Source organism: Desmodus rotundus, chromosome 4, assembly GCF_022682495.2.
Source record: "Desmodus rotundus isolate HL8 chromosome 4, HLdesRot8A.1, whole genome shotgun sequence".
NCBI classification, from domain to species: Eukaryota; Metazoa; Chordata; class Mammalia; order Chiroptera; family Phyllostomidae; genus Desmodus; species Desmodus rotundus.
This window is the reverse complement of record NC_071390.1, coordinates 8,753,546-8,768,793: the sequence shown is the minus strand read 5'-3', so window position 1 is coordinate 8,768,793 and position 15,248 is coordinate 8,753,546. Positions and strand designations below refer to the sequence as shown.

The window sequence follows — 15,248 nt, the reverse complement described above, 5'->3', positions numbered from 1 at the left end:
GAAGATATCTGTAAATGTCTGGCCAGCCTTTAAAAAAAAAAAGGCCTCATTCCCAAGATTCTAGATCTCTATTATGATTCTGGAAATTCTTGGGAACATAATGAAACATATATTATCTTCATCTACAATATTACTTGAAAATGCTGCCTTTCTAAAATAAACTGCCCTAGCATTTAATATTCCTTCTCTTCGTTTACACTAAAAAATAGAAGTTTGTGGTCAAACTTATAACAATTCTCTGGCAAATTCTGGTAAAAGTCCATTGTGGTAGAAACCATGACGATTAGAAAAACAAAATAATACCGCAAATGCAGAACGGGCCCAATTCTAAAACCTGACTGCTAACGCACTGCACACAACGTGCGCTTTTGAAGAACGTGACCCTTAGGTCGTCGGGGACCCCCCAACTCCACTCAGAGGTGGATTCTTTGAGGAAAGGCACAACAAGATGCCACCTGCTGTGAGGGGGCAGGGGGCCTGGGATCAGGAGGAAAGGGAAAAGTAACTGAATGTGACAATTTGGCCTGCTTGCTCAATAACCTACACGACCACGTTAAACATTTTACAAGTCCCAATTCACAGAAGAGGAAACACAGGACCAGAGGCCAAGTGACTGCCTCTGAGTGATATAGTTAATATGGGACAGAGCCAGAGAGAAAGGTTTTTGCACTAAAGAGTAACAATCAGAGGATTCTGTGCTACCAGTTCAAAGGCAAGCATGCTCTCCTTCTAGAGTCACCACTCACAAAGTTAGGGGTGAACCCCTTAACAATATGTCCCCCACTGTCAGGAGGGGAAAAAAGGCAGCAAGTTTCAGGCCACATATGAAGGCACAGTCCAGTAACGCAGCTAAGCAGCTCCCAGCTCACTGGGTGACCTTCAGGTCTTGTTTTCAATTCCCCATATGCCTCTTCCTATTGCACTGGGCTTCAGCACTCTGCTGTGTGATTCAGAAGACGTCGACACTGCCGTTCATGTGCCAGTGCTCTCTGATCGAGAGACCGTGTGTATCATTGCTGGGGTTTTCTCACCCCTGTAAGCTCAATTACTTACGCATTAGGCTGTAAATGTGCTTTTCTGCAACATGTTCCGTAAACAGCTTTATAAGGTCATCTTTTAAGTCTCTGTTAAGCTTGGTTTCGATGTAAAACTTATTCTGAAAAAGAAAATAAATTACTCCCAGTGCATTAATTAGGAGAAATGATTAATAAACTGAAACATTAAGAAAATTATTTTAGAAAACAACTCATAAAGACATGAATTAAAACATTAAAAAATAAACAACATCAAACAACAAAAAAAAGCCATGTCCTATTATATGTCTTCCTGGCGTGGGGTTAAAAGCACATAAAGATAAAATGCTATGACCCATACACCTCCAAACAACACAGAAAGATACCTGACATGTCCCAGACAAGGATGTACAGACACATGGAATCACAGTACATGACAGGCACTTACTGTGCTGTTTAGAAATACTTCACTGTCTAAAAAGCAACACTGGGAACCACTAAGGAAAGGCCCCCATTTGTCAGCGATCTAGGCTGAGAGCAGGTAGCAAACCCGCATTGGCTGACTCCCAACGAGCATTCCATTGCAATGCTCAGTCTGAGTCGTTCAGCTTGTGGCGTTCCTTAGATCCTTAGAGACGGCCATCTCTGAACCACCTCTGAACCACCATCTTCGAACCATCTCCGGTTCAAAGGCAGACGCGTGACCCAAGGTGGCCCAGTAGGACTGAGAGAAACCTAGGCTTGAGTGTGAAGTATCTTACAGTCATCTTACCACCCTGAGGAGAGCAAGATGAAACAGATGTTGTGCACAGCCAAGAGGAAAAAAAAGAACCTGCATCCTCGGTGACACTGTGAAACCACAGATTCAGCCAACCCTGCAGACCGCCTTATGTCTGGATTTTATTACAAGAGCTAATTCTTTCCCTTATTTACTTACATCACTTTGAGTCAGCTTTTCTGTTTCTGGTAGCCAGAAGCATCCTGATTAGAAGAGCTGGCAAGTCAAAAAAAAGACTGAATTTGCCCTGGCTAGTGTGGCTCAGTGGACTGAGTGCCAGCCTGCAAACCAAAGGGTCACCGGTTTGATACCCAATGAGGGCACATGCCTGAGTTGCAGGCCAGGTCCCCAGTAGGGGGAGCTCGAGAGGCAACCACACATTGATGCTTCTCTCCCTCTCTATCTCCTTCCCTTTCCCTCTCTAAAAATAAGTAAATTAAATCTTTTTAAAAAAAGATTGAATTTGTTCATGTTTAAATATTACCTCAATGTACAGGAATGGAAAACGCAAGGAGGAATGTTAACAAGTTGCTGATTCTTAATTCCTAACACAAGTCTTTCCTCTTTAAAAAATTATAAATATAACACGCGCATGGTTAAAAATTAAAACCATGCAGAAGGGTACACAATAAAAAGAACTGTCCCCAGCAGACCCTCTGTTCCACCCCCAAAGGTCCCATTCTACACTGGGAAAATTTTCATATACTCCTTCTAAAATGTAGCTTGCATATATATGAATACGTTTTATTCTCTAATAAAGAAGAAAATACAAAACTAAAATTTAAAAAAGAAAATACTTGCTAATGGAGCAGTATTTCACACTGCTCTGTATGTTGCTTTTTCACCTAATGTCTCTTGGGGAAGACTTTTCTCTGAAATAACAGATGTGTCATTATTTTTAACTGCACCCTTTTCAACTGTAAGTATCTTCCATAAACTACTTAAATAACAGTCCCCTGCTGATCACAGAAATTTCTCCCAGTGTTTTTTTTTTTTCTAGTAGCTATTTTGTTTTTTCAGTAAAGTCTATCTATGGAGAATAAATAAATCATTTTGAAGATGGTATACAACATACAGCCATCTCTCATAGACTATAGGGTCAGCCTACACACCCCATTCCCCAATCAATACACAAAGGGGTTGGGGTATCGATTTCACTGCACTGGGACAATGAGCCCCGCCTAACAGGAGCACGAACACTGAGATTCGACAACGTTATATATTAAAGAGGGGCGGGGCTAATCAACAAAGTCAACAGACTACAAATTCTACTCATGGCACAATTCTCCAAATGAAAGCGATCAGCAGAATGGAAGCAAATTTTATTGTTCTTTTTTTTTTTTTTTTTTATGAAAAGACTTTCCTGGCATTTATCATACATCATGCTTTTAGATACATGTGTTAATTCTCTTTTCTGAGGGCAAAAAATCTTTCTTATATACCTTTATTTTCTATATGGCAGAAATAAAATAAATGCTAATTGGGTGATTGTTGATATTAATGCCTGTCTACATAGCAATGTTATTTATGTAATTTTAAAACACAAAGGGTAAATAATTCTTCTATGTCAACCCAATCAAATATTCCTAAAATAGATTAATTTCCACTTCTACCATAATATATAGTATTAAAAGGCAACGGAACATGCTCTCTGTGCTTCAATCAACAAGCTGAACTCTAACTTACCATATATATGAAAAGAGGCACAATGCTCTGCAAGGCTCCCATATACTGTCCAAGAGCTATATTAAATCTTTCAATATAGAGATCTGGAGGGCTGGCCTGTGGGCAAGAACAGAAACGTGATCACTCTGGGAAATGCGGTTTAGAGACCCTCCGTCACCATCTAAAGTGCAAATGGCTCTACTTACGAGCTTAGGGTACTGTATAGTGAACTCCTCATTTCTAACCCGGCTTCCATTATTCGGTACTTACAGGTCTGGTGCACACCAGGTGCCTGCAAACTGAGTGTTCTTTCCACTTTACATGTGAAACAACTGGGGCTCAGAACACTCAGTCACCTGACTTCGATTTCACAGCTCATAAATCTCGGTCAAGCCGAATCCTTCCATCTATTCACATTCCTTTTTCAGCACCCTAAAACTTTTGGAAAAAGCTCAAATTTCCAATGCAGGGCGCACTGTGTACCTCTCTGCATTCCTATCCTGCTCTTCCTCATATTCAGCCCAGTACGGCCAACATAGGAACAGCCAGTGGTTACCAACCAGCATCAGGGTGCTGGTTTCAGGCTTCCTTGACCTTATTCTCTACCTGAAGGTCTTTACCACCACCCCCAACCAGATTCACCTGGCTCACTTCTGTTTACCCTTCAAGATCTGTCACTTCCTCATACATATCTGGGCTACGTGACCCTTCACCATCACTCTTGCTCACCACTCCCACTGGGTGGTCTCTGTCACTAAACTTAAGTCCCTGCAAGGCAAGCTCTAGGCCTCACCTTTCCATCTCCAGTGCTGACCGCAAAGCTGGGCACACAGCGGCTATACATAAAGGCATGTCTTCCAAGGACAGAGTCTTTCTTAAATGTAAACATGGTGATATCTGAATCTAACCCAGCCTTGTTTAAATCTAAATTATTTTACTATTTAACAACGCTGTATGACATTATGCAATTCATTTAGGCCTCTGAATTTCAATTTCCACACATACAAAACAGGAAAAAACAGCAATGTGCTATTTCTAAGATGTGCTTAGATTCAAAGAAAATGGTAAGTGCTTTGAAAAATGTCAAATATGATACATGCAAATGCAACTAGTAAGTAAACTTTCTAAATTAACTACCCATTTGTCTAATACTTCATAAAAACCCATTAATGTTATTAAAAACATTCCTTATCAACTAAAGAAATTGGGGGAAATGGTTCCACATTATGGACAAACTTTATAACTGATGAACAGAAACACATGTGATATCTTTCTCTAAAGTGCTTCAAAGACTCTAGAAATGATATTTCAGTATTCAAAGAAATAAATTTTAGAAGTATTATATGAAAAAATCTGAAGAGGTTTTGCATTAAAATAATCTTCCCTTTTCATAAAAGGACACTGGCTGTCTCAAAGTTAAAAGCATGAACACTGATTAAAAGGCATATTTAGTAGCAGACAGAATAAATAAAGTTGAATTCCTTAGTTATTCTTTTCAAGAATTCACAAAACTTCAAAGGTTATGGGCAATAAAAAAGTCCTTTTTCTACTGAATCAAATGTCAGAACATTTACTTAGGTTTTTATCTCCACATTTCATGCAGCCCTTATTCAAAACCTTTTAAATGACAGGGCTATAAATTGTAACAATCTTCTAAAATAAATCTAATCTCTTTACTAGGAACCTAGAGAAAGCTATTTTTAAAAACTAATCAAATTGTTCATCCTTAAAACTTAAATTCAGTATACTTTGGGCCCCATTGGGAAAATTGCTACCTATTTGATTTACATCATTTCAACATGAATATATTTGGCTTGGACATTAAGGGAAATTTTTTACCCCTGAAACAAGCAAGCTTCGTTTTCTCCTCAAACAAGAAAAAGTAAGCTGCCAGAAAAATAACTGTTACTCCAAACTTGCTCCAACTTTTCACAATAGACCTTGATTCCCTGAAATTTATAATATGGCTGGTAGGGGGAATGTTTTAATTTATTTTTTTAAAAATGACTAACGTATTCATCTGGTTTAAAATTCCAATTAGTTCAAAATGCTTTAGAGTTCACCTTTCATTCCTTCCTCGCTGAACCAACACCTAAGTCATTTATAACCTTCCCCAAAAATGTTATGTATATACAAAATGTAAGTATCCCATTCATACCCTTTTTCACATAAACGACTGTATGATTGTCAATATACAATCACACACTGATCTACAACTGATCCAAAAATGTATCGTGGAAACTTTTATTCTGGTGGTTCTCACACATTTTGATCAGAGGAATCCCTTACACTCTTAAAAATAATCAAAGGTTCCAAAAAGTTTTGTTTGTTTTTTAGTATCTTATTTATTTATTTTTAGAGAAAGGGGGAGGTAAGGAGAGAGAGAAAGAAACATCAATGTGTGGTTGCCTCTCATGCTCCCCCTTCCCCTGGGGACTTGACCTGCAACCCAGGCATGTGCCCCGACTGGGAATCGAACCAGAGACCCTTTGGTTCGCAGCCTGCGCTCAATCCACTGAGCTGCACCAGCCATAATTGTGAACATTCTTTGAAACTTGACAAGTGGTACTTTCTTACAGATTAATTGCAATATAAAATCAGGAGCTATCAATGAACTCTTTGTTCTCTAGGAATTAAAACCTACTGGCCTACTACTTTGAATGGATCTTTTACACATACATTTTAAAACATCATGAACAGGTCATTTGGAAATACAAACTTACTGAGTTATGCAGATCTTCCAAATATTGACACATTTCACTCTACAACATCAAAGAAATTTCATTTGCTAATACCATCACCTATCTAATCAGAAGAGTCTTTTTAGTTGGGCACTGAGAATCAGTAAAGGTCATGGTAGTAGACTCGGGTTTTCCATAATTCTAATTTTCACTTCAAAGCTCAAATGTTATCATTGGCAACAAATACTGTCAGCTGTTTTCCTTGAAGTGACAGACTTACTTAATTCATTTTTGAGAAAATGTCTGTCAAATTCCAAAGTCTAAACAACCATAGCTTGTCAGTTAGTCATTCTTTCAAGTAAAAACAGTGTTCTACAGGGGGAAAAGTACAGCTAGTTTAGCTCAGAACTCATATAACCGCACCAGGGCTTTTTCTCAGACACATTCCTTGGACTTTGGTACGCAGCTTCCCTTTTGATCGCACAGCGTATTTTTAAAGTATACTCGAAGTCACCATTTCACACAATTAGCATTTCCCACTGCTTCAACCAGGGCACTCTTGAGTGAAGCGGGCCTGTTTCTGCTTGTTTTCTGCTGCGCGTGCGTGGAAGTGAAGCCTCCAGCAGTTGCACTCGCCGTCACTATCGTACCGTCGGAGCAAATCCCAACAGAGTGAAAAGGGCAAATAACATTCGAGTAGTATTAGAGAAACAGTTCTGATCTCGTAGCCCCCCCGAAGGAATTTCAGGGACCCTCAGAGGTCCTCAAACCCTAACTGAACAATTCTATTCTTGCCCTGACTGGTGTGGCTCACGTGGTTGGGCGCTGGCCTGCAAAGTGAAAGGTCACTGGTTCAATTCCAATCAGGGCACATGCCAACATTGTAGGTTTGGTCGGGGCACATAGGAGAGCAACCGATCGATGTTTCTCTCTGCCATCAATGCTTCTCCCTCTTTCTCCCTCCCTTCCCCTCTCTCTAAAAAGAAATAAACAAAACAAAGTAAAAGGGAAATATTGGATTGGCCAAAAAGTCCATTTAGTTTTTTCCATAAAAGGCACATTTTTCATTTTCACCAATAACTTTATTGATTTGGATTTTTTAGTATGTCGGCTACGTCGTACAGGCCAGGGGGGCTGCTACACGTCTCCCATGCATAAGACAGCCCACAGCAGAGAACTGTTTGGCCAAAATGTCAATAGTGACAAGAAACTTTGCAAACCACTTTTGACATATTCGATCAGTCACAGTAGCTTCTTCATACACAGCACAAATCTTTTTTGCATTTCGACTGCATTTTTACCTTTCTTGAAATAATAAAGCATAACATGCCGCAAATGTTATCTCCTTCCATCTTCAATATTAAAATGGCTGTACAAAAATTCACCAATTTTGATAAGTATTTTTAAAAATGTGCGCTGTTCTGACAGCTGTCACAATACAATCTAACAAAATTGTTTCGAATGACAACTAAGCACTAGAGCCACTGTACAGAAAAACCTAAATGAACTTCTTGGCCAACCCAATATATTCTTGTAAGTGCTGTACAATGTTTGAATGTACTATTTAATTAGTACGCATTTTGATTACTTGTTGTTAATCTTTCGTTATCACAAACAATGCTGCAATCAGGAACCTACAGATGTCATTTTATAGACAGTTTTAAAGAAAAATTTTAAAGTTAAAATGGCAGAACTAAATAATAACCTTATGTATCACTACAGAAACAAAATAATGTTGGCACCTACTCTGGAAGACCCAATGTGTTAAACATCACTCAGTAAATAAATTCTGAGAAATGCGTCAGGGCAAGAGAGGAAGGGTAGGATCTGCTGCGTGCATCAAGGCTTCACCTTCACCGGAGGGGAGGAGAACAAAGCCTGTTACCCTTAACTTCAAAAGCCAGATAAGGAAGTTTGGTCAGTTACTCTAATTACATGCATACTAACTTTAGAACGGCCTGATTTGTTTAAATCATTTCACTATCCATTAGCCGAATATACCATAAGCTAGGCCAGTTCTGCCCAACAGAACTTTCTGTGATGATGGAAAATGGCCAACATGGTAGCCACTAGCCATGTACGCTACTGAGCACTTGAAATGTATTTAATAAAACTAGGATCTGAGTTTTTATTTCAGTTTAATTTTAATAATTACATATGGCTAGAGGCCACCAAACTGGACACTGTAGATGTAAAATACAAACAAGTTCCACAACTTCATTATTATATCCCTCTTCCTCTACCTACGCCTGCCCCACCCCCATCCCACCAAAATGAAATATTAAGAATTAAGAATATGTGTTTTATGTTCACAAAAATATTCTGGTTTCCTTTAAATAATGACTTTTCCATGTGAAAATGAAATAGGGAAGAAAAAGAGTTGGAAGGAACTAATAAACATTACAAGGGCACGCACATCTATCTTTACAGAAGGAATGCATGTTCACTGAAGTTTTTAAAAATTAAAAATGCGCCCTGGCTGGTGTAGCTCAATGGATTGAGTGCAGGCTGCGAACTAGGGGGTCGCCGGTTCAATTCCCAGTCAGGGCACATGCCTGGGTTGTGGGCCAGGTCCCCAGTGGGGGCCATGTGAGAGGCAACCACACATTGATGTTTCTTTCCCTCTTTCTCTCTCCTTCCACCTCTCTCTAAAAAATAAAAAATAAAAAATAATTAAAAATGTGATTCCAGAAAAATAAACACTACCAACATTGGTAGGTAACTACCATTAACACTTTCTTCTGTTCTTGTGTCTGTGTGTTTAATGAATAAGGAATTCCATTTTTTGGATCTGTTTTTATCACTCCGCTATGTATCATCAACATCTCCCAGGTCAAACATAGGTCTGTAACATAATAACAACTGTCTGGGCACACCACTGTCCATTTCATCAGTCCCTCTTCATGAGACTCTGAAACCGGGCTTTGCTCTTTATAGTACCCAGGTTTGCCTGGGTACTTCCAACCCAGACCAGCACTTCAGTGGTGCAAATGTGTTCAGTGGCTTCAGCAACAACGCAAGCTTACATTTTAACACGAGATAACACCACTCCTTGCTTAAGAGGGAGACTATCTTCAGGCTCCATGGTTCTTCCCCAGCCCAGTGAATCGCAAACAGTGCTGCTCTCCAAATCACCTGAAGAACCTGTCAGTGATACCGATTCCTTGGCCACACTCCAAAGTCCTGACTCAGAAACGCTCCAGAAGGAGATGTGTTTAATGAGACTCTCAGGGGATTCTTCAAACAGCTGCCCCGGCAGCTGTTACGCGTTTAGAAATGTCTACCGTAGACCACTTCAAAGGCAAGAGGAGCTCTATGGGAAGAAGTCTAGAGGATTCAAGAAAAGGCTGAGCAGCAACGAGCAGGCAACACGAGGCACGTGCTGCACGACAACAGTGACGGTCTGGCTGCCAACTACACCGACATCAGTAAAAGCACGACGCACTACACTGTAACATTAGCATTAACACTATAGGTGAATTTTCCCTTCACACTTAGTAATTGCTTGACTGTTACCAAATTCAGTACTTAATAAAGTTATTAAAACGAACAGTGAAGTTCCCCCTCCACTAAGGTGCAGAAAGTCATGAAAGAACACCAGTCCCACCCCTATGATTTAAAAAAAACACAACAAAGGCTGGTTAACCTACATAATCTATTTTCTGAGCCTATCAGAGACCTGAGGTCTTGGTATTTTACACACGCAAAGTCCAACTACATGAAGTGAATTCCAGGGTGTGACAAGCTCCTCTAAGGAAAGGAAGGGTACACGAACTGCTTCCCCTTTGGGGAGCATGTCCACAAAAGCTGGTGAGAAAACTGCGTTGTAATGAATCCATAAAGGCCAAGTATGAAGGAACAGTACAGAACCCCTGAGCGCCTCGCACAAGGGCGGCGCTCACACAGTCGCCAGCTCTTTTCCATGGCTTCCACTAGGTCTTTGAGAGGAGAGTGACAGCGGTGAAAGGGCTGTGCCAGGTCTGAGCACGAGGCAGGAGTCCCTGAAGAAGCCCAGCAGCCGCTCTGTGCTCTCCAGGAGTGAGAGGCTGGTGATCAGCTGCCAATGGCAGCCGTGAACAAAGGCTGCCTGAACCCTGGACCCTACTCGGGTACAAAGCAAAAGTCATTTGCTGAAGGGAAGAGGTAAGAGACCCACCTGCACCCTGGTGACCCTTCTGTGAACTGAGGCAAAAACTGTCTACCGCTGGCGTGAACCCTCCAGCGCCTCTGCCCCCAGCAAAGGCCAGCTCGCGCCGGAGGGGGCAGAAAACCCACATGCGCCCAGGTTCCTGCACTGTTACAAAGCAAGAGCACACTGCTGCTGAGGGGAGTGCAGGAAGCCTGCTCACTCCCAAGCTGTTTCTTTAAGTTGGATGCAAGGCTGCCACAGGGTGCAGGGGGCAAGAGGGCAGGTGGGGGGACAGCAGAGAACCCTCCTGCGCTCTGGGCAAGGGATGACAAACACAGCCTGCAGGCCCAACCTGGCCCACCACATGTTTCCCTAAGTAGGCATTTTACTGGAACAGTCAAGCCCGCTCACTTACAAATCGTCTCTGGCTGCTTTCACGCTGCAACAGCTGAGCTGAAGAAGCTGCAACCGAGACCATGAGACCCCATGAGGATACTTACTCTCTGACTCATGGCGGAAACAGATTACCGACCCTGCTCTAGACCTTGAACCGAGGAGGAAAAGGCTATCTGCAACTGGGGTGGGGAAGTGGGTCATGGGAACGCTGACAAAACCTCTCAGAAGCCTCAGATGCACAGACTATTCCTATGGCTGAGGCAGGAGCAGGAGAACCAAACCAAACCAAACCACAGGATCTGTCCCTCACCTCCCACACCTTGTGCCACCTAACAAGTAGCCAGCCAGCCAGCCAGCCATCCACTCACTGCTGAGGAGGGCAAGAGTGCAAAGAAGGCCCCTCAGGGAAGCAGAGCCTGCTGAGAGCTGAGGAGAGAGCAGGAGGAGCGGAAAACACCCTCCAGATTCACCCAAGAACTGGGTAGCCGCAGTCCACTGCTAGAGCCTGTAGTAACAGCAAAGCCTGCAGTCACCACGAAACTCAAACCCAGATCAACTACAGCTCAACTCCGTACGGATGAGGACGACTCGGCCCGCCATACTAGCAGCCTGACAGAAGACAGGCATGCCCATTTCTAGGCATAAGTGTTGTTTATGTCCGTCTCTACTGCTGTTTTTATACACAACGTTCAGCATTTAACCAAAAATTAAGAATCACTAAAAAAAAAAAAAAATCAAGAAAATATAACCCATCGTCAGGAGTTAAAGAGTCAGCCCAGGCTGGTGTGGCTTTAGTGGATCGAGCACCGGCCTGCAAACTAGACTGTCACAGGTTCAATTCCCAGGCAGGGCACATGCCTGGGTTGCAGGCCGGTCCCCGGTGGCTGGGGGGGGGAAGGGGGGGCAGGGATGAGAGGACTGATCTATGTTTCTCTCCCTCTCTCTCCCTCCCTTCCCCTCTCTCAAAAAATAAATAAAATACTTTAACAAGAGAGTTAACAGTCCCAGAGGCAAAGATGCCCACAAACAGTGACTGTCATACAGACTTGAAAATAACTATGACTAATACATGTAATGACCTAGTGCAGAAGGTGGGCAACATGCATAAAAAGAGGGGGGATTTTAGTAGACAAATGGAAGGGGTTTTTTGGAAATGCTAAAAATTCTCAAATTTTAATTTAAATCTTTTAATATTTATTACTGTATTACCAAGTATGATTGTGGCATTTTGGACACCATACAAATGGACCTGGATGCTCTATCAAGGATCCTTAATATTATTTTCTGAATCAAACTAGAAATTCCTTTTAAAAAAATCTGCCTCTACACAACTAACTTTAGCAAAAACAAACAGTGTGAATATGCTTTTAGTCGAACTAGCTTATCCCATGACCTTCCAGAGCAATCACCATACTGCCACCGGTCAGATGGGTCAAGGCTCCAGAAGCAGCATCAATCCCACCTGAGGCCGACAAAGATGTTACATAAAAGGGAGCTCCCCCCCAATACATCTGACACTGCGTTCTCATTCCTTCTGTGCAGGCAGTGTTTCCCCAGTAGACCATCCAAAAACTGGTAAGTTACACAGAAGGTAAATGAACCACAGGAACCTTAAGCTGTAATAAACACATTAGATGCTCCTATTATAAATCGTAACCATGAGTTTCTCATGAAAAGTAGCAACAAAGAAGTCAAAGTGAGCCCAGAAGACATTTCTCTTAGGGGGGGGTATTAACTCCTAAAGTTAACTGCTACTATTATTACTACTACCATGGTACGGATATCTCTTCTTCATTTATTTCTAAAATAAGACTCTCCTCATTGTCTTAAACAGTAACCTGCATGGGAAGTCTAGCCTCTGTGAGCCTGGATTCCTTTAGCTTACCCACATAATAATGAGACAAATCTAGGGTTCTGATCTTGGGTCTTACACCAACTAGCTAGGGGACACAGAGCAGTCACAAAAGGTCCAAGGATTACCTAACACAGAAAACATCCACAGGTCAGGACTAGGATGACTTTCCCACATACCTCATCTCTTAAACGCTTGGCAAAAACTACCACTTAATCCTATTTGCTTATTTTTTAAAGTAAACTTTTTCCTTACCTTTTCCAGTTTAAGGACGTAACTGTCTCAAAACAAAGTTTATCTTAAAAGAGTACAACTTCTAACTGTACTGTGTTCACTGTGACAATAAACCACTGCAAATAACTGTTCTTTATTTAAGGGATTTGACTCTCCTGCTCGACACCGACTCCATTTTCTGAGTTCAGGATGCTGTCTGAACTGAACAAGTAAGATGGTTCTAGTAATCTCAGCTGTAAAAGTAAACGTGCTTTTCATCAGCGAGTGGGCACTTTCCTTAGATCTCTCTCTGGGGCTCAGCATCGCGATAAGCCCTATAGGGAGAAAACACCACCCCGCCTTCAAAGGACGACAGTGAACGCACAGGGCGCCTCACTGGCAAACTCTCTGAGCCAAGAACAACTCGGCTACAACTGCTTTGAGTTCTAGCATGGATTAATGAATAGATCTCCAAATAACTTATTAAGAAAAAATTTCAGCAGGATACACACATGAAGAGTTACTTACCAGTTGGCAACAATATTTATTTTACTTGAAATATATGTAAAAAGGATTAACAGGCAACTTTCTTATTATCTAGAATCTCCCTCACTCTAGCAAGGAGTAAATACCATATTTGGGGGAATGAAAGCTTTCTTTTTTTTAAGTAGAAACTTTCAAATGACCAGGTAAGGAGACAAGCTGAGTTATGCTGCCACCCACCGGACAAAACGCAAATAGCACAGCAACCCTGCTCTGACTTTAAACCTCAAGAGAACGTGGCTCAGTCTGTTGGCAATTTGGCAGTGTCTCTGAAGAATGAGTCACAGTTAAGTAATATTAACCGATTATGGTTTATTTTCTATTACTTCCCATATTTAACTGGTTTTAGAGTCAAATTATATTTAACTCAAGATATATTCAGCTTAAAAGATATCAAAATACTTTAATAAACACTGCAACGTTTTCCTTTTCCCCCTGTCTTTGCAGTCTCCTCCTCTGAACTCTGAACTCAGGGTAGTATTACCGGTGCTATTCCCAGCACATGCTGCTGTCCCGGCCTGGCAACCAAATCTGGTTGAACACTGTTTATTGGGGGTAATACACAGTGTTAAGTTCCAAACCAATGTCAAAGAAAGTTTACTAATGGTTTCCTATTTGGTAGAAGTAAAAATATCCTCTCAACTTGACAAAATGAATTAACATACACAATGAATTTATCAACATTACTTAGGGAGAAAATGCCTCACAACTGCTCTAGTGAACTCCAAATTCAGACGTACACAAAAATAATCAAAATGTGGAAGTGTCATTTAAGACAGTTTTAAGAGTAAAGGATGTTCGTTATGTTCTTTATCCAACGTGGTAGAAGGGCAAAACAAGATGGTCTAAACACTGTCAATTCAAATACTTACTGTGCTGAACTACAGACTCTAGTAGCAACACAAATAAAGTGATACAGAAGCAAAGAGAAAGCGATTAATTAAGCCTATGAGGAATAACGAAGTTAAACGCCGGGCAAACCCTAACCGACAGACAGAATGCCCCCTCTACAGAAAGGGAAGGAAGGACAGCAGCAGTGGCAAGAGAAACCGAAAGAACACACGAAGATGAAAAGGCACCACATGTAAGGGTCTTGGTTTGTTATCCATTCAGCCTCCAAATGTCTTTTGATTGGAGCATTTGATCCATTTGCATTTAAAGTAATTGTTGATAGATATGTATTTATTACCATTTTATTATTCACATTTTCTATCTTTTTTCTTCTTCTTAAAAAAGACCCTTTCATGTTTCTTATCACACTGATTTGGTGATGATGAACTCCTTTAGCTTTTTCTTGGCTGGAAAGTTCTTTATCTGTCCTTCGATTCTAAATGATAGCTTTGCTGGGTAGAGTAACCTTGGTTGCAAGTCCTTGCTTTTCATCACTTCCAATATTTCTTGTCAATACCCTCTGGCCTGCAAAGTTTCTGTGGAAAAATCATCTGACAGTCTTATGGGAGCTCCCTTGCATATAACTGCTTTTTTCTTGCTGCTTTTAAGGTTCTCTTTGTCTTTACTCCTGGTATTTTAATTATGATGTGTCTTGGTGTGGTCCTCTTTAGGTTTACCTTGGTTAGGACTCTCTGTGCTTCCTAGACTTGTTCAGAGATAGGAAAGGAGACCATACATACTCCATAACAAGGATTTTAAGGCTCTTTACACTCTGAACTGAGCAAGATAGTGTACCAGTGCTCTGCTTTATAAATGTATACAAGAGACTCACTTCAGGTCAAAGGTACATACAGACTGAAAGTAAAGAAATGGAAAAAGACATTTTATAAAAATGGGAACAAACAAAAAGCTAAGATAGCAATACCTACAGACAAAATAGATCTAAAAAACAAAATAAACAAGCAGAACAGAGATTCATAGATAGAGGACATTTTGACAACTGCCAGATGGGAGGGTAGCTGGGGGTATGGGTGAAAAAAGTGAGGGGATTAGAAGCACAAATTGGTAGTTACAAGACAGTCATGGG

At 41.1% G+C, this 15,248-nt stretch overlaps 1 protein-coding gene across 1 annotated transcript in view; it reads right to left on the bottom strand.

The window, feature by feature from the left end:
• Window positions 1-15,248, bottom strand: part of CACUL1 (CDK2 associated cullin domain 1) — a 53,333-nt gene that overhangs the window by 20,294 nt on the left and 17,791 nt on the right. The window contains exons 4-5 of the mRNA XM_024555557.4: window positions 3,478-3,573; window positions 1,054-1,156 (exon numbers count right to left, since the gene is read on the bottom strand). Of these exons, the coding sequence (XP_024411325.1) occupies window positions 1,054-1,156; window positions 3,478-3,573 (199 nt within the window). The remainder of the gene's footprint in view (window positions 1-1,053; window positions 1,157-3,477; window positions 3,574-15,248) is intronic.